We start from the raw sequence: 19,337 nt of genomic DNA on the forward strand, positions 1-19,337 counted from the left end.
GCCACGCAACCATCAGCGCGAAAGGCTCTACCTGCACGCGCGGGAAATGAGGGGGAAAAAAGAGGGCAGCCCCTTTCCCTTCTTGCTCCCTAGTTCGCGGGCGGCGGCGCGAGCCGACGTGCCGGGCGCAAGAAGGCACACGCCCGATCCGCACCCCCGTGCAGCCGCGCACGTGCTGGGTCGGGCCCGGCCCACGCGCAACAAGTGGCTTGCGCAACAGCCCGCCGCGGGGCGGACGGCGAGCGGCAGGTCGGCGGCTGCGGCGCCTCCGACGGCTCGCTGGGAAGCGCGCACGCTCCGGCGTCCCCGCCTTGGCCCGGCCTTGCCGCTCGCTCGCTCGCTCGCCCAGCCCTTTCGGGAGCCGCGTGGCCACACCCGCCCGCCGCCGCCACCGCCTCCTCCTCCTCCTCCCCGGGCCCTTCCCCCTCATGAATATGAAGGCAGTGGCGGCGCCGTCTAATGGGCAATGAAGCTGTCACTCCGGCACCTACTTGTTGGCTGTTCGCGCAGCAGAGGCGCACAGAGGAGCGAGCGCAGTGGCGAGGCTGAGCTGCCGGCGGACCCGCGCTTCCCTCTGGCTGCCGCTGCGGCTGCAGGAGCGCGCCAGGCGCCCGCCAGGATCTGCCCTGCCTCGTCCGTCAGCCCGGGGCTTTGGCGATAAGGAGCGGCGGCGATCTGCAGGCTCCGGCCGGAGCTCTCCACCTTGCGCGCGGCGCCCGCCCTGCTGCCCTTCCCGCCGCCGATGCTCCGAGCAGCGGCCGGTCGATGGATTGTCTTCCCTGATCGACGGCGTTCAGCTCGGGGTAGCAGGCATGCTGGATTCTGGCAGGCGGCACTGGGTTCTCCTCGCGGCGGCGCTTAGGCTGTGGCTGCTCCTAACTTTATGGGTGCAGGTAAAACAACGCGGTCTCTATTTTTGTGGGGGGGGGGGTTGCTGTCTTGCAAATAAAAGGGAACAACGGGAAAGGGATAGGGGAGCGGAGAGGATCTTTATCGCAGCGCCCGCTTTACCTTTCTTCTTCAGCCGCCTGTGCTGCAGCGGGGATTGCTTTTTGGATAATATTTCCCCTCCTAAGAGAGTGGCAATCTGGAGCGCACCCTTTTTGCGAAACTTAAGCCCGATCTCGCTTAAGGGGAAGAGGGGAGAGAGAGAGAGAGGAGAGCGTGGCTTCTGCAGCAGATCTCAGCCAGCCTCCCTTTCCAAACGCGTCGCTTCCAAGCCGGCGTGTTTGCTTTGGAAGAGCGCAGGCAAAGTTGCCGTGTGCAATGTTTGCATGGAGAATTTCGCTCCTCTTCTCTTTCCTCCAATTATGATTTATAATCCATTTACCTGCCCACCCGTGGAACGCTTGCTTTTTTTTTTTAACAGAAAACAAAACCGGTTTGCATAGCTGGACTGGTCACCCTTAAGACTTTGCGGTATGAATCCCAAATCATTTTATTTGGGAGTTGCTTATTTCAGTTGCAAATGGGAACATTCTGCAGTTCCCTTGCACGGCTTGTGAATATTTCCCCCCTCTCTATTGCCACAGCTAGCCGGAATTGCGGCACCGTGTCCCGTCCCCCCCCCGTCCCCCAGCTCTCGATCTCATCTTTTAATAGCACCGTCTAGTTGTAATAGTTGTTCGGGAAGGCTTGCTTTGCCGTAGGAAACTCCAGAGTGGCTGTTGGCTTGTAAATCTCCGCGCACTTTTTCTTCCCAAGACACTGTAGTAATGAGGTTGTATGTGTCTGTCACCCCTCCTTCCCTCTCCCTCTCCCTTATTTTTAGGTGTCCCAGTCCACGGGCTATTTCGAGCTGCAGATTAACTCGGTGAAGAATGTAAACGGAGAATTGTTGAATGGGGAGTGTTGTGATGGCATGAAAAAGCCCCAGAACCTGGACTGCGCGCGGGACGAGTGCGACACTTACGTGAAAGTCTGCTTAAAGGAGTATCAAGCCAAAATCACGACCACTGGAGCATGCAGCTACGGCTCCGGATCTACTCCTGTTCTCGGTGGAAATACTTTTTATCTCAACAACCGCAATTTTCATCAGGGGAAAAGTCACGACATGGGCAGGATTGCTATCCCTTTCCAGTTTGCGTGGCCGGTAGGTCAACTTTCCTTTTAAAAAAAATATGTATGTATAAAAATGTGTGCGCGTGTTTGGAGATTTGCTCATCATTAAGCAATAGGCATAAATGGTTTTGTGCACGGTATATAGGCTATGCGCTGAATGGTGTTTGGTGTGTGTGTGGGGGGGAAGAATTATTTGGATGACCTTCCCTTTGTGGCTAGCTGCAGTTCTGTAACTTGAGGTGCTTTTCCTTCCGCCCTCTGTGGTTTTATGCGAAGTGCAGGCAGGGACTGGCTCAACTTGAATCGCGGTTCATTGCTTGGAAAATGCGAGGCGTTTTATTCTAACTGACAGACGAGAGGCGCGCACTGATCGTTTTCTCTCCGCTTCTCCCCCGGAAAGGAGAAACGAGGAGCGGTTGTTTGTTTCCTGGGGGGTGGGAGAGAGCAGCCCCGATGCCGCTAGGCTTACATTATGGATTTGCAGGAGGGCTTCCTCAGAGCAGCGACAGACAGTAGCAGACAAGTGACTTGCACCGCGCGGATCTGCAAGGATGTGGCAGCTGGTGGTGCAAATGGCTGGTTATTTACTGGGAGCGGGGGAATCGGGCAGTGGAGATTTTTTTTCAGGGAGCCCCAGGTGTTGGGGATAATGAACTCCTAGCAGCGTGTTGCATGGAAAGTGGGGAGGGGGGCGATTTTACCTAATAAAAAAAACCTGGGAAAGGGCACACCCAGAGGCATCTCCTCATAGGGGCGTGCCTGCTCCTCATAGGAGCAACTGCGAGCGGCGGGGAGGAGGAAGTGCGTTGCGTGACAGCCTCCTCCCCGCGCTTTGCAAGATCCAGGTGTGAGCGGCCGAGGCTGTTTAGAGGGGGGGTACTGTAGATGCGAAGGTGCTGCTGGCTTGCACGAGCTTTGATCCATACCCTTGGGTGTCTGGGGACACAAGGCGCTGCTTGATTATTTTTGTTTTCTTAAAAAAAGGGGGGGTTGGAAATGCTATAAGCAATTCCTGCCCGCTGTCCCCCCCCCCCGCAAATGGGGCGTGTATTTGCAAAATAAAAATAAAATGAAATGGTACCATCTCCAGCAGGGGGCGCGTGCGGCTAGCCTTGCGCTCGTGCCGTTTAATTACATAGAATACATGCATATATAAAATGCACAACACCATCCCGCTCTCAATGCGATGCCTAGAGAACATAGGGCGGGGGTGCGTGTGTGTGTGTGTGGAGAAGTGTGCCGGCAGGGCGTGGAAAGAGGTGGCGGCGGTTTCGCAGTGCAAAGCAGCTGCGCTTTAGCCGCGGGCTACGGGGAAGCGCGGGGCGCGCGTGCTGCTGCTCGCTTAGGGCGCGAGCGGCTTGGCTCCTGGGACCAGACCCGGCGGGGAGGGCGGGGGCGGGGCGGGAATGGCTCGCCCGCCTGGCGCGCGCCTCGGCAGCGACCGTTGGAGCGGGGAGGGCGCGAGAGGGAGCCGCCAGCCTCTCCCTCCTCCCTCCCAGGCTCTGGGTTCAAGTAGTGCGCGTCGTCGCAGTAGGGCGCACTTCTCTGAGGGAGGAATTCTGTGGAAAGAGCAAGGCACCTCTTCTCAACTTGGGGTCTTTTCAAAATGCATCCCTCCATGCCCAAAGTTTAAACTTTTGCCCATGAAAACCACATGCAACTGCCCCTGCCTTCTGATTTTATTTTTTTAAATAGGAGTAACCAGAGAGGCGCACGCCTAGTGAGGTAGTCATGGCACAGTGTGGTGGCCTACAAATGTATACTTGGGGTGAACCTGTTGACATTGACACGCTACTGACTGACTTAGGGATGTTAATCTCGATGGGTTAGTCGTACGCAAGCCCGGTGTCTCTGAGCAAGTGCAGAGTGACTTGTGTCCCATACAAAATGACGCTTTCCTCAGACGTTGGGTGGCAGGTGGAGGATGCAACCTGAGAATTTGTCTGAGGCCACAGGTCTCTTTTTTATGAATCTTAAGCCCGGATTGAATCTGCTTCTGAGTTTATCCATATGCACACAGCCAGAGTGGGGGGTGGGAGAGAAAAAACCCCCAATTCCTTCCTGTCAGAGGCCTGTGACTGACAGAAAACATCCTCAAGTCCAACAGCTGCTATTATTGCCACGATGTATGATTAAGAGAGGTTGTTCTGATCCGGTGAACTTTGGCGTTTTGGCCATTAAATTACCAGAGTTTTGGAGGTAGAAGTTTGGCATACTTTATTTTGTGTTTATAAAATTGTGTCCCCTTTTTAATCTCGACCTGGTCTAAATGGGCAGACCATGTGAAAGCTCATGAGGGTTTGGGTCTGGTCAATACCACATATACACAACCTTGGGTTCCATGATTGAAGGAAAGTGGGGCTAAAATATAAGTAAACGTTCATGTGTTGTAGCCTTATGAGGCTTTGCCCTCGGGTGGGAAAAATATTGCGCCCGGGGTGATTATTGAAGCCTGGGGTGATTTCAGACAGGATTTGGGTATCCTGTCCCTTCAGTGTGACTCAGAGTTTTACTATGTCTTCCCAAAAAAATGCGCACATCAAGTACACAGCAACTGTATGGGGTTCTTTATTGCCATTTTCAGCCTCTCAACAGCTGTGTGATAGTCCATTTCTCATCAGCTGGTGTGCACATGTCAGTCAAATAGACCTATGGAAATACTGGTAGTCATGTAGTTTGGTCTTCTCTTGCTGTGTCCACAGGATGACATCGCAACTCCACAATAGCAGGTAATAGAACAAGGTGTGTCCTGTGTGCTACGAAAAGGAGTTGTCTAAAACATGTTGGTTGATCTTTAGAAGATCTCTGGAATGGATTCCTCTGGACTCTTATAGTACATAACTGTTAGCAATAAGCCCAGCTGCCAAAGACTGGTAGATGGTTTTGTATATATTGGAACACATCTTTTTCATGCTTCTAGATAGAAGTGTGTTCTGTTACTTAGAGAATTTGCTTTGCGGACTCTGGGGTGGGAGTTAGGCAACTAAGTGTTGTGGAAGAAACTTGATGGCAAGCTGTGTTTGTTCTAATAGTTCTAATTTCTGTTTTAATGGTTAAACTGTTTTAATGGGCATATTATATGTTTTAATGATGGATGTTTTATAGTGTTGATGAAGTTGTTTTACTGTGTATCTTGTACATGCTCATTATTATGCATCTTAATTATGGGTGGCTGTATTTTTGCAAGTGGCTTTATAGTTTACTTTGCTGTTTGCTTTTATATGTTTGCGAACCACCTCTGTATTTCTTCTTGAAAAGAAAGATGGTATATAAATTCCAATAGTAATGCTGTTTGTTAGGGGCCAGGCTCTGAGCTTAGAAATCAGAAGAAAGGATTGTGTGTTGAGTCGTTTCAGCGCTAACAAGTACAGACCATGCCACCTTCTGTATTCAGCAGAGTGTATGTAGTAACTTGCTCAGTCTTGTGGCAATCCTCTGGACAAACATGCAGTGGAGCTGATTGAGAGCAGCGCATCCAATATCCGTCTCCTACCCAAATATTTGTTGCTGGTATTCATTTTATGGATTGCTAGTCTGATTGCCATGGTCATTCTCTTTAAAGGGTACCTGGTTGAATAAGACTTGTGGCTGGCCTTCATATTCTCAGCAGGTGATACTTAATGATACCCATTCAGAATCTTCACAATTACTGCTAAAAACAAAGAGTACAGTTTTCAAATTAGTGGGAAATCCAGGTCTTTATGTGGGATAGCGCTTCCATTGCCAGGAGTATTGCAGTTTCTAATAAACCGAAATAGATGGTATTCATCATAGCAGTTCTATTCTGTCGAATACAGTTGTGTGAATGTGATGAAAACCTGTTAGGTTGCCTGCTACATTAGTAGAATTGCCAAATACACTGTGTGCCATATGTGCCCTTATGAATTTTAAGAAGCTGTAGTTCGGTCTAGAGACTGAACGTGTACCCCTCATGCCTCTCATGGGGGAGTTCATGTAGCTAGGGGTGGGGGAAGCAAATATTCCCACCGAGAAAGCTTCTTATTCCCCACTCGGCAAAGTCCCATCATGTTGTAAGACAGGCATAGCTTAAGAATTTCTGAGATCATCTTCCTAAGTCTCAGCTCCACCTATCCACACTGTTTATAATAATAATAATAATAAATAATAAATTTTATTTATATCCCGCCCTCCCCAGCCGAAGCTGGGCTCAGGGCGGCTAACAACAATAAAACAATACAAAAGTACAACAGTAAACAGGAAGATAGCCATACCTCTACAGCTCTACTATGGAATACCTTTGCACTGCAGTTAGTTTCTGCACATTCTAAAGAAATATCCCAGAGCCTAAGCATACTTGTTGTCTTGCTGATATCCTGTACGTATTAACTGTGTTTGTGCCTTAGAATGCATCATTACTCTCCTGCAATAGCCCACTGAAGATTAAGCTCAGTAGTGGGCAACAACTGATCCAAGTCAGAAATCCCTGAATGGCCTCTGTGGAAGCCTAAGGCACCCTGGGAAATAGACAGAATAGCCTTTTTGTAGAGCAAGTGATTTGTATTCTCTTGCACCTGCACAAGAGATTACTTGATTATGTAGGTGCCACAGGATGTCATGCTCATCGGGGCTAGGATGAATTTAGCATTGAAAGAGAAGTGTGTTGTTTAGAAGTGTTGTGTCTTTGTTGATATATGTACCTGAATATTTCAAAGTGGTGAAAATAAGTCTTGTTTGTCTGTTCTTAACTTTGCTCCTCCTCTGTATTTTTGAGGACTTTAACAGAGCTATAACTTTTACTGAGACCTCTGGGTATAGGGTAGTATATAAATTCAATAAATAATAATAAGAGTGCCCTAATTCAAGATCTCTAACAGCCCCCACCCTGAGTCCTCTTTTGCAAGGCGATTCAGGTGAGGAGAGGTGCTGGTTCATGTTGCTTCTGTTTCAGCCCCACTGAAATGGAAACAAGCCCAGTTTCTCCTCTTCCCAAATTGTCTGATCTGCACAGAGGGCATGGGGTGTGCTTTCACCTCTTGCAGTGCTTTACAGTAGGCACTAAATGGCATGGATTTCTCTTCTGTCAAGGCTTGGACTGCACCACAAGCCTCATCATCTTCTACAATGCTGGTATGAAAAGGAAATACCTTTACCTAGTGCTGTTGAATTCCTGGAGAACTTGCAGGAGGGGATCACCACTGTTAAGCAGTTTAGGGGTTCCTTAGAGCACTAAACGCAACTGGTTATTGTATTTCCATATTTGTGTCTTACGTTTGTTTATATTAACATTTAGCCATTGAGGTTACGTTTGTCCCTTGGTCTGTGTTGACGATGACTACAGCTATTGCAGATAAATGAGTATAGAACAGGCAGCCTCTCAGATACCAGAGTCCCAATCTCTTTGGACTAGTCTGGGGGAAAATGTGCATTATTGCAGCTACTGTAGTTGTATGATTTCTGAGTTTTGTTCCTTTTCTTCTTTGTAATTCAATAAGAAATATTGAAACTGCCTTTGGATCTTCTGTTTCCTTGTGCATAATGTTGCAGAAACACTTATTCCTAAACATTTGATGTGTACCTTCTACCCTTTGATCTCACCCTTATTGGATTTCAAAGAGACTAGTGCTACATTTATGGTTGTCGGTCTAGTCAACAGAATGGTATAGAACAGCATTTAATTCTTGCATGGTGCAGCCAGCTACAGAAAACTCCCCTTCTTCAGCTTGGATAGAGCCTACCCTTTTCTCTGATGCTAAAACTATTCCAGTTAATCTAAAGCACACGTGTGTTTTTATCGTAATCCTGGCTTGTAAATCACCACTTGCATGGTCACCTGTGGAAAATATAATGCATTCAGCCAGGCATATTGCTTGCCAGTTCCTTCTCCTGTCCTCCAGGCTGTTGGTATGCTACAAAATAAATTACATGGGTATAAGTTGGCAAGACGCCATTATATTTGTAGGTGAGTAACTCAGTAGACTTACTAAAAGGCTTTTATTATGTCTGAAAGGTGTTTGCAATGTTTGGGGCTGTCATTCCATGCAAATTTACTTAAGGATAAGTTCCCAAGTGACACTTCCTTCAAAAGTGGTCCGGCTCCCAAGTTATGCATCTAGAACAATTAACTCTCAGCTCTTCAGATAGTGTTGTACTTAGAACTTCTACCAGCCCTAGTGATTAGGGCCAGTAGTCAGGGATGATGGCAGATTGAGTCCTGGCTCCTTGCAATTCATTTCTGTTTTACAGCCCTGCACAATCCGGTGCTGTTGGCACCTTGGCTGCCTTGCTGTACAGCTTTAACTTTAGATAATTTATGTGCAAGTTTAAAAGCACATGCCCCAATATTGATCCTCGGAGGACCTAATGTCTTACTTCACTTATATTGCAATCCTAAAAAATCCCATGGATTCAGCAGAACTTATAAGTAAGCATTCTTTATGTTGTGCTGTCAGTGATGGTGTGCTCTTTTTCTGTTGTCATAAATCCAAAGCCTTTAGCTGTTGAAACATCTTGATCTCTTTAGAAGTGCTTAGACTGCTACCTTGGGGAACATTCTGTAGAAATCTGGTAGAGTGAGTCAGGTGTGGTTTGTATATGCAGCTGTCCTTTCATTACCGCTCTTCCATACTCCTTGCCCTAAACTTCGTTTAAAGTTTTCTTGCTTGAAAAGCTTTAACTTTAATTGACACTTTATTAGCTACTATACAAACACTGCGGACAAACTGTTAGATAAGCAAATGACTAAAACCGGCTCTTAGAACACCACACAGTTGGTTTACTATGGTTTAAATGTAGTTTAAATGTGACTTGATCTAAAATCAAAGCTTTAGTTGCTTTTTAGTTTCTTGGCTTTCATAAACTTTTCAAGTGAAGTTAATGGTCCTGCAAATGGTTTATAGTTTGAAAGCCATCTACATGGCTTCTGGTTTCATAGTTGGCACAGAACTTTACTGAATGGCTACAATGCAATCTCCTTTTATGTTAGTTCCATACTTGGCAGGCAAAGAGTTTTCTGGGAATTTCTGGACCTCAATTGCTAGGGAATGCATTTTTTAAAAAAATGCTGTCAAGATCTTCACAAATTATACTAGAATAAAAGTTGCTATAGCAACCAGTAAATGACATGCTGCCTGATACCAGCACTTAATTAGGGTTGTTTATCCTTTACTTTGTGTAATTTGGCTTTTAACATCCTTTCTTCCCTATTGAGAGGAACCTCTTAATCTTAAGGGCATGTTCTATTTGGTATTACCTGTATTTGAGTTGGTGTTCATAATTCAGGGGGTCTGATATATCACTAATAATTTGAATTACCCCGATCATTAGGTACCCTTTTTGCAAGGGATACATCCAGCATTTGTATTGTTTTCAAGGACAAGTAAAGGGTTGCTCAAGAGAACCCTTGGAGCACTTGGCTTTTACTACTGTAAAATTCCAGGGCTTACTCTTGTAAAGGTCAGAAACGATCTTGTTGTCTTGTTCCATTTAACAGGTTTCTTCAAGCCTGCACATTCCTCTTAGATCATCCATACAATAGAACACATCCTCTGACTCAGGTTAACGTGATGCTAACAGAGTGCAGGAAAGATGAAGGGGCACAAAGCCAGAGGTGCCTAAGGGGCAAGGGATAAGTTTTAACAAAGCCACATGACTCAAGCCAGCAGCATCATGAGATGCAAAGGGAGCTGGAGGTAGCATTTTACAAGTTGTCAGGCAGTTTGATATGAGAGAGGATGGTGGGGTGAAAAGGGGAACCTTCTCCAGTGTGCAAAATGAAGCAGACCAATATTCTGTCTACTACTATGAACAGCTTCACTGGTATTGTGTACAGCCATATTAATTATCGCTATCTTTCCTGATAAAATCTTAAGATTGGATTTACTGTCTTTTATGGCTTTTACTTAACCTCTTTTTGGCCTTCCATTCATGATTGCCTTGTACATTCATTCTGATGAGTAATAACTCTTTTGACAAGTCTTTCTAGATGCATTGCATTACAGTTAATAGAAATGGGCCATAGAATAGTTTGGGTCTGCACGGCCAGGCCCTAGGTTCCTTCACCTCTCTTGGGTTATTTAGACAAGTGGGCACCTATCAATCACATGACATCACAATGATGACAGGTCACCCAAATTAACATTTTTCCTTAGTGGTTATGATAGAGCCATGCCTGCAAAGGAAGATCCTTTGCATTGCCAGTTTCGGTTCAACATCAAGTGTGGGCAGGTGGACATGGTTTGGGGAAAATTTTATTATGGGCCAGATTGGGACCTGTGCTAGGTCTAATTCGGCTCACAGGCACTGCTATACAGTATAGTATTCATTCTTCCTTTTTCATCCCTTTTTTATTCCTAAAGTATTTTTCTCCTGGCTGTTATTACCAGTTGTAGGGTGTCTGAGCTGTGAACCTTTTTTCTGTTTACTTATCTGATGACAAAATCTTCTCATTGCATACTGACAACTTTTTCAAATCTTCTATAAACCATTGCCCTCTTTTTCTAGCTGCTACAATCTCTCTCTCCCTTGAAAATTCAAATAGGTGGTGGGGCAGCAGTATTTCCTCACCAAATACCCTGTGCTTTGGTTGGGTTTCTACTAGTCTGTGAGAAACTTTATGTTCAGAGTCCTTTAACTGCTAGATTTCTCAGTCTTCAAGCTTGTCTAATGTGTCTCGACTACATGGGAACCAAATGTCAAGTTTCTATGCACTTTAGCAGTTCTCTTAAATGAAAGTTGATGGTTGCTTTTCAACTTCAGCACTGCTAAATATTCCATTTGAAATCAAGGGGGAAACAGATAATAGAGCTGTTTAGCCCCCAATTTTAAACTGCTTTTAATGCAGCTCTTTGAAAAGACCTTAAATTAAGAAGATAAACATTTGTATTCTGTGCATCACCAAGAGTAGATTTCACCAGCAAAACTGAGTCCTTTTTAAGACTATAATTTCACATTTGTGGATTCTTCACAGCTTATAGATTCCAAAAAAGTGCATAGAAATTGAAAATATCTGGAGGCTTTAACTTGCCTTGTGTGATCACATATTCATTATCATTTATGTTTAGAACCATCAGAATGATAATGAATTTCAATGAAGGGCTTGGTATGAGAGAACCACAGGTCTATGAGAATATGACACACATGGTCTATAAATACGACTTTTGCAAGTCATATCCACGTAGTAGAATTCTTGTTGCAGCTTGGAGTAAATGAGCATCCACTGGAATTGTGTGAATCTGAACACAGAACTCTTTCAGTAAGAGCTCATGTTTAAGTAACAGATTTGCATGTGGTGGTGATAGTTGTTTAGGTAAGCATCTGAATTTCTTTAGTGGCCTGGTGCCTTCTTTTCAATATAGGAACACGTTCTCTCCTTCCAGTAATAAGTAGGGATAATTGAGCTTTTCCTCAGTTTTCATTTTCGTTGCAGCAGTCAACTCCTCATTGTAACGTGGCAATTGGATATTATATTGTAGTTCTAGAAATTAGAAAATTGACTCTTCTGCATAGGAATGAAAGATGGTGGTACAAAGGAAGGGATTAAATAAATTGCAATTCTCAACATGGGCACTAGTAACATCCTTTTAAGTGGGAACAGTATGGTGTTTATGCTTGTGTCTTGTTGCTGAACTTAGATAGTGGCTTCCAGTATCACAGAAGTTACTTCATTTCCTCCCTGAAGTTTCCCATTTGTTTCTAGATTTCAAGTAGCAGTCTCCTGATGCATCTTCATTGAAGAACACGTGTAGGGGAGATTTAACCCTCATCCTTGTACTGCTCTCAGGTTTTTGAAAAATGTAGTAAATTTTAAAAGCATACAACAATAAGCTGAATTATGTGAAAAGAGTATGAAGACATTTGCAACACCTTACTAAGATACTTCATAGGATCCAGGTAGGATTGTGTACGTGCAGAAAATAAACACGTTAAAATAAAGAGGTACTGGTAATAAAGAGCTGACTGACTTTATACATTAAGTATAAAGTCACTTAATGTTATTCAGTATCAATAAACAAAAATGGGCTGCTCTAGACAGGTCAAAGGCAATTCAGAAATCCTGGAACTTGTTCAAGCATGTGTAGAGTATCTTTGCCAGATAGAGAAACAACAGCTGGTCCTGCACATCTGCAGTTTCAGAAGACAAAGCTTCTAGTTTGTGGTTAAGATTTGTAGCTGCTTACTGGGCACATCTACATTACGTCTAGATTCACTGAAGCTCCTTCTCTTGCATGGAATAGACGTTTCTTGTCCACATACACACCTAGTGATACTTACATATGAAAGGGGAAAGTATGGCTGCTTTGTTGAAAGATACGCATTGGGGTCTGATGGAACCCTCAAGCTCAGCATAATTATCATCCAACCTCTACTTAAAGACCTCCAATGAAGGAGAGTCCACCGCCTCTATTGGGAAGCTGTTCCATTGTCAAACAGCTCTTACTGTTGGAAAGTTCTTCCTGATGTTTAGTTGGAATATCCTTTCTTGTAAATTGAATCCATTAGTTTGAGTCCTTTCCTCCAGAACAAGAGAAAACAAGCTTGTTTCATCCTCCATGTGACAGCCCTTTAGATATTTGAAGATGGCTATCATATGAGTCTCCTCTTCTCCAGACTAAACTTACTCAATTTCCTCAACTGTTCCTTGGTTTCCTGACACTTGATCATTTTGGTCGCCCTCCTCTGCACATGTTTCAGCTTGTCAATATCCTCCTTAAATTGCGGCGCCTAGAACTGGACACAGTATTCCAGGTCTGTCCAAGGCAGAATAGAGCAGTACTATGCCTTCCCTTGAGCATAACACTAGACTTCGGTTGATGCAGCCTAGAATAGCAATAGCTTTTTTTGCCGCTGCAATCACGCTGTTTACTCATGTTCAGCTTGTGGTCTACTCAGACTGCTAGATCCTTTTCACATGTACTACAGGCAAGCAAGGTGTCCTCCATCTTACATTTGTGCAGCTAGTTCTTCCCACCAGACTTTGCCTAATCTATCACCCAGCATATCATTACAAGCTTTCACTTATGAAATTTTTATTATTAGCCATGCACCTTAATAGGTTATATACTACGTACAAGCACAGTTTGATCATTCCTCTCTTCACAAAAGTACCCTAAGATTGTACCCTAAACAGCCTCGGCCCAGTATACCTGGAGTTTCTCCACCCCCATCGTTCTACCCATCCACTGAGGTCCAGTGCCGAGGGCCTTTTGGCGGTTCCCTCACTGTGAGGTTGCAGGGAACCAGGCAGAGGGCCTTCTCGGTAGTGGTGCCTGCCCTGTGGAACACCCTCCCATCAGATGTCAAAGAAAGAAACAACTATCTGACTTTTAGAAAACATCTGAAGGCAGTTTAGGGAAGCTTTTAATAATTGATGAATTATTGTATTTTAATATTTTGTTGGGAGCCGCCCAGAGTGGCTGGGGAAACCCAGCCAGATGGGCGGCATATAAATTGTTGTTGTTGGTTGTTGGTGGATGGTTTCACTTTAAGATGCCAGATTTGTAACAGAACTTAGTTAGCGATCCTGGCATGTTTGTGAAGAAGCAAGCCACACTCCTGGATTTAGTCATAACATGAAGCTGTTGCCTTCCTTGTTTCTTCGCCTGATTGTGTGAAAGGAGAAACAAAACAGGAGGAGCAGTCAGGCAGTGTGTGCAGCGCTATTCATCCCAAGGTTCTTCACTTGTCATTTTATGCAAATGTGCCCATTTCCTGTAAATGGAGATCTGCTAGGAAGTCAATGCTCCCCTTCCTGCATAAACTCAAGAACATAATATCATGGGAATGTGTGGCATTATGTTTGTATGCTGAATTGATGATGGACGCTTCCTGTTGAGTTCAGGTGGCCAAAAAAAAAGATCAGCAGTATGCTTTACATCTTTACAAGTTACTATTTGCCATCAGTTTTGTTCTTGAAGAGTCTAGACTCTGGTGGGTGAACATATTTGCATTTTTAGATCTCCTTCTTTGCTCTATATACACTGGGTTTCTGATATGTGCCACCCCACCTGTGTTTTTACTGACCATACCCTATTTGGATATTTCTGGCTTCTTTATTTGCCTTGCCATAGTTATGGTTAGATTTCCTTATAATATATCTTTTAAAAAAGTTGTCTGATATCCGCACTCCTGTAAGATCAAAGGTGTGCTTTATGGCCAGTGTTTGGATTTCTAACTGCTTTTCTTTGTAAAGTTTAGTGAATACAGAAGTACACTATCTACATGTGAATACAAAGCAGGTTCAGTTGGACTTTCTGACTTCAACTTTGTGCTACTGTAAACTAAGTAGATTAAACTGCACCATATAAATATGTGTTAAATCCATGCAACTGTTTGAGTTGTTCTGCATTATATAATGTTTATGTAGTGCCACCTTACAGCATTATACTATCCCGGGGGGTTACAGTCTAAAAATAGATGCAACAGAGAGAAACAGAGGCAGGGGTAAACAGTAGAGAGAACTAATAGTGCATATATATTTGTAGGGTAGGCACCTACAAATATAGGCATTAATATATAGGCATTAATCACAATAATAGACATGTGTGTTCATACACTAACAGAGCATTGGTGACTTGTCAAAGGCCACCTGTTGAGTTGATGACAAAGACAAGGGGTGGTATTTAACAAATGTTTTACTATTCAAATTAAAGGACCTCACTTAATCATTTTTTATGATTAATTCAGTGGATTAATTTCAGTGGATCTTTTCTGAACAAAACTTAAGCAGCATTCAATTAAAATTTTGACTTTGGATTGCCAATGCACCAATGTTGTTGTTGTTTAGTCGTTTAGTCGTGTCCGACTCTTCGTGACCCCATGGACCAGAGAACGCCAGGCACCTCTGTCTTCCACTGCCTCCCGCAGTTTGGTCAAAATGCACCAATATTGCAATGCAAATAAATACAAATTTATGGTGTGCCTCTATTTGGAGTACTGTATGCAGTTCTCGTCGTCTCACCTTGAAAAGGATATTGTAGAGTTGGGAAAGGTTCAGAAATATGAAAGGGCAACTAAAGTGATCAAGGGAATCGAGCGACTCCATTATGAAGAAAGGTTGCAGTGCTTGGGACTTTTTAGTTTAGAGAAAAAGTGAGTGTGAGGAAACATGATAGAAGTTTATAAAATTATGCCTTACATGGAGAAAGTGAAGAGAGAGAGAAAAAAGTCTCCCTTTTTCACAACAATAAAATTCATGGATATCCAGTGAAGCTCAATGTTAGAAGATATGAGATATGTAAAAGAAAGTGTTTCATGCAGCATTTAGTCAAACTATGCAACTCCCCCAGGAAGCAGTGATGATTTAAAATCGGTTGGGAATTTAAAGTGGGTTAAATTGATGAAAAGAACACACACTTTCACATTCTAGATTTTGGAAATGCAGCTGGAGAAACTTCCTGAGACCTGAGTTGCTATCAGAGTAGATAGTACAAAGTTAGATGGACCAAAGGTGTGTTACAGTACAAGACAGCATCACGTAGGCGGAAGAAATTGGAGGACTAGGGTCAGATTATGCAAAGTGATTTGAAGATGTGTGAAGAGTGATATGCAATAGACTTCCAATTTGTGTCCATTAAACTTGCACAATTGCAACTTTATGTGCTTGGTGGCTGGCCAGTTGACATCTCACAAATTAAACACATGCGGGGCAGAGAGCTTAAAAGCTCTTTCCATGATGGGTTTTCCCGCCTTGCTTGGTAGGCAGCGTGTCGGCTACAGAAAGATAGGGCTGGTCACGTGAGGGCGGTTCCAGGGTTCTGAGTAGACATGGTTTGGGGTTTATGTTCAGTGCCCCAGAATGTAATGCCTGCACAAGTTGTGAGTCTATTGTACTCAAGTTTGGAAAATGATTCTAGTATTTAGAATAGCAGAACACAAAACAAGACAGGATCCAATTAGAATGGGCACCAAAATAGCGGATGAAGTTAAAATTGAAGTTCTAAGCAGCACATGTTATGGCAAGTAATCCTGGACTCATAATTTTTTTGCAAATTAACGAGTTACTAGAGACACTTTTCTAGTAGAAAGCTCATTGAGCACTTTTGTCTTTGCATTGCGCATTACTGTAACAGACGCTTCGGGTAGAAATAATTAATTGGAATACTATTACGTGAATCTAATGGCCACTCATATTTAGAATGTTGTTTGCTTTCTTCTTCTCAATGATTAGAACTGTTGTTTATATACTCTCTTCATTAGATGTACAGAGGCCAATTAAGTATCAAAGTATCTGTGTATGGATAGGATTATAAACTTCACTGGCATATGAAAGAGGGTTTTTGTCAGAGTTTTTAATGTACAACATGCAATAAAACTCGCCTTCCACACTTTTATTTATTCTCTCAACTTGCTTACTATATAGACCATGGAGAAAACATGCCCCCTGATTACATTGTCTTGTTTTAGTAAACATCTGCCTTAAATATTCATAGTCTCAGCTATGAAACTTTCAACCTGTAGCCTTGTTTTGGTTGCTAACTTGGAACTTTAATTGTTTTAAAGATGTTCACCCTGTTTTCTGCTGTTGGTTGTATTTTGGAGCTGTTCTAAGACCATGAAGTATGCTTTGAGGCTCTGACTAATTCTTGGCTAGCTGAAATCTATAGGGGTCCACAGAGTCTGACGTACTATCCTCCCTCCCCATAGTTTTGCATTGTCCTGGAACTTGGCAGGTAGTAGTTCTGGTTGCAGGTATTGCTCTGACTGCATGTGTGACATATTTTACTATCCAATTTGAATGTTTGCCATCAATATCCAAGTTGGGAATCTACTGTGTCTAACTGAATAGCTCTTGTTGAGACATGGATCATGTGAATGTGGCTGGATTCTGGTCAGCTGCTTGCAGTTAACCCCATAAACCACAATATATGTGGATAGTATACTTGCATATGAAGAGATATCACTCACTCAATGAGCTGCCGTGGCGAAGAGATTGCTGCACTGTCGCTTAACAATTCATTAACAGTTAGTCATATTTCCATGAAATATTCACTGCATTGTTGCTACTACCCATGCCTAAAACTTATCCTGGGGTTTGTGTATGCACATGTATAATAAATAGTGAAATGGAATATGAACTCGTATAAAGGAATGTACTTTGAAGCTTTGAAGGGTTTGTTGGTGCCTGTTAGTATGATTCATCATTAAAATTCTGTTACCTTTTTACTGACCTACTAGCTGCTAGGTATAGGTGCTGGCAATAACCTGACCTCATTCAAACATCACTTGGAAAACTATGTTTTAAATGTGAATGTACAGTGTGTTCATGCACACTGCTGAAATTATGGAAGCTTCACTCAACCGTTACCAGTTTAGCATTTTGTCTGAATCTCCAAACAAACCCATCATTGGCCAAAGTCTCATATTGGCTTTCCACAAAATAAATCACAAGCCTGGGTTTGGACACAACACTAAACCATACCAGGGCTTGTTTCCAGCCAGGGTCGGGAATGAGTGAAGCACCAGCTTCACTTCGTACTTTCTGCATGTATGCTGCATGTTCATACTTAAATGACAGTTTAATTGTAACCCTGGTTTAAGGTGATGTGTGAACTAGACCTGTGTTTTTGAGCCTCTGGCTCAGTGAATAAAACTGTTAATACGAAATCTTCTTTTAACTGGAAAGATCATGTTGGAGGACTGATAACTAAATTATAAACTTAGGCTTGCTTCATGGGGAGGTTGCTAAGAAACTGATGAATAGTCTCTAGAGTAACCAGTTATGTGTTGTCTGGCCAGAGGCATGAGCTTGCTCTCTGAAGACTTTAGCTCTCTTGCTGGCTCATAGCTTGCTTCATATCTAAGCACGCAGCTAGCTTTGCATGTTTTAAGTAGCTTTACATATCTTTCTGAAATAGGAACCTCTGTTCCTTTATACTGATTCTGGAGCCTTAGTATTTAATGTTCAGCACTGTTTTTTTCATAACATAACTTGCAAAAGCTAAGAAAAGATCTTGAGTTAAGAGCTAGAAATGGAGATGCTAAATTTAAAAATTTTAAATTTCTGCCAATGCAGAAACTACAGAACTGGAATAGTGTCTTCTTTTTTCCAATAATGCTCAATGCTCAATCCTGCACATGCCACTTTCCTGCTGGAAATGATCCTTCTGATAGTTTTGGAAAAAGAGATACTTTCAGCTGGAAAATGGGATGGAGAACAGTCTAACTTCTTTCCTCCCTCCTCTTGCACCATAGTCTTGATCTGTGAGTAGGGGCTGCTCTGATCCATCATTGGGAGGCCCTGTAGAGGAAAATAAACATCCAAAGTATGTTCAGGCATGCTATTAAAATGATATTTAGTGGCTCTGTGTATATTGTAGAATCCCACTGATTTCAGTGGAGCTTATCAAAGTGAGCTTTAGTGTCTGTCCAACTGAACCATGACTTCAGCAGACCAGTTAGGTAGATTATATGGTTAGAAGGGAGCCAAGTCTTTGCCCTGCAGATGGATAACTCTTGGCCATCTGAGCCCAGCCTAGAAATACCTGTGAAAAGCAGACTGTGAGGAGATAAACCACTGCATGCATATTGGTGTTTTTCTGCAGCAAACAAATGGGAGACACACATCTGCTGTGGGACATAGCTGTGTACATGTAATTTGGCTTGCTGTGGGAAGTGCAAAGTTGCCTTAATCTTCATCTCTTGTAATTTATTCCCTGTGATCTAGAAATATGTACATTCAGCCCCATATCTCTTCTAAATTATTGTGAGGTTCGTCCTGGCTTTACTTCATCCTGCCACATACCAATAAACTACTGACTTCAATTGTCCCATCTGCTTGCTTATCCATTATTTCCCATCCCCTCAATTAACGTCATCTTTTGTCCTTTCTGTTTAGAGCAGGCTTCCTCAACCTCGGCCCTCCAGATGTTTTGAGACTACAATTCCCATCATCCCTGACCATTGGTCCTTCTAGCTAGGGATCATGGGAGTTGTAGGCCAAAAACATCTGGAGGGCCGAGGTTGAGGAAGCCTGGTTACCTTATTGGCCTGAATATAAGCCACACCCGAATATAAGCCACACCTTTAAAATTGGAGGGAGGAAAATACCCAAATATAAGCCACTCCCTTCCTCGTTGCTCCTGGCTACATACTAGGAGCGGGGGAGGGGGGAGCCACATGGCGTTGCCAACGGCCTTTTCCCTTCCTCGCTCTCTTCCCAGGCTTGGGGGAGAGGATGGGGCACTACGCGTGGGGTGGGCGCCACTTTGCCACACTCCTGGCGCTGTTTGCCCTGCGCTCCTGGCTGCATACTGTAAGGTTGCGAATATAAGCCCCACTTTTAACTTTTCATGGTTGGAATTTTGGGGGAAAGTGTGGTT

At 43.7% G+C, this 19,337-nt stretch overlaps 1 protein-coding gene across 2 annotated transcripts in view; it reads left to right on the plus strand.

Annotated features, from left to right (window-relative positions):
• The first annotated feature begins 471 nt into the window (after positions 1 to 471).
• The window catches only part of JAG2 (jagged canonical Notch ligand 2), an 89,789-nt gene continuing 70,923 nt past the window's right edge, over positions 472 to 19,337 (plus strand). For both annotated transcript variants that reach the window (XM_053409266.1, XM_053409327.1), the window contains exons 1-2: positions 472 to 893; positions 1,772 to 2,092. In XM_053409266.1, the coding sequence (XP_053265241.1) occupies positions 813 to 893; positions 1,772 to 2,092 (402 nt within the window). In that variant the 5' untranslated portion in view covers positions 472 to 812. The remainder of the gene's footprint in view (positions 894 to 1,771; positions 2,093 to 19,337) is intronic.

The sequence above is a fragment of the Podarcis raffonei genome, chromosome 1, assembly GCF_027172205.1.
Source record: "Podarcis raffonei isolate rPodRaf1 chromosome 1, rPodRaf1.pri, whole genome shotgun sequence".
Taxonomy (NCBI): Eukaryota; Metazoa; Chordata; class Lepidosauria; order Squamata; family Lacertidae; genus Podarcis; species Podarcis raffonei.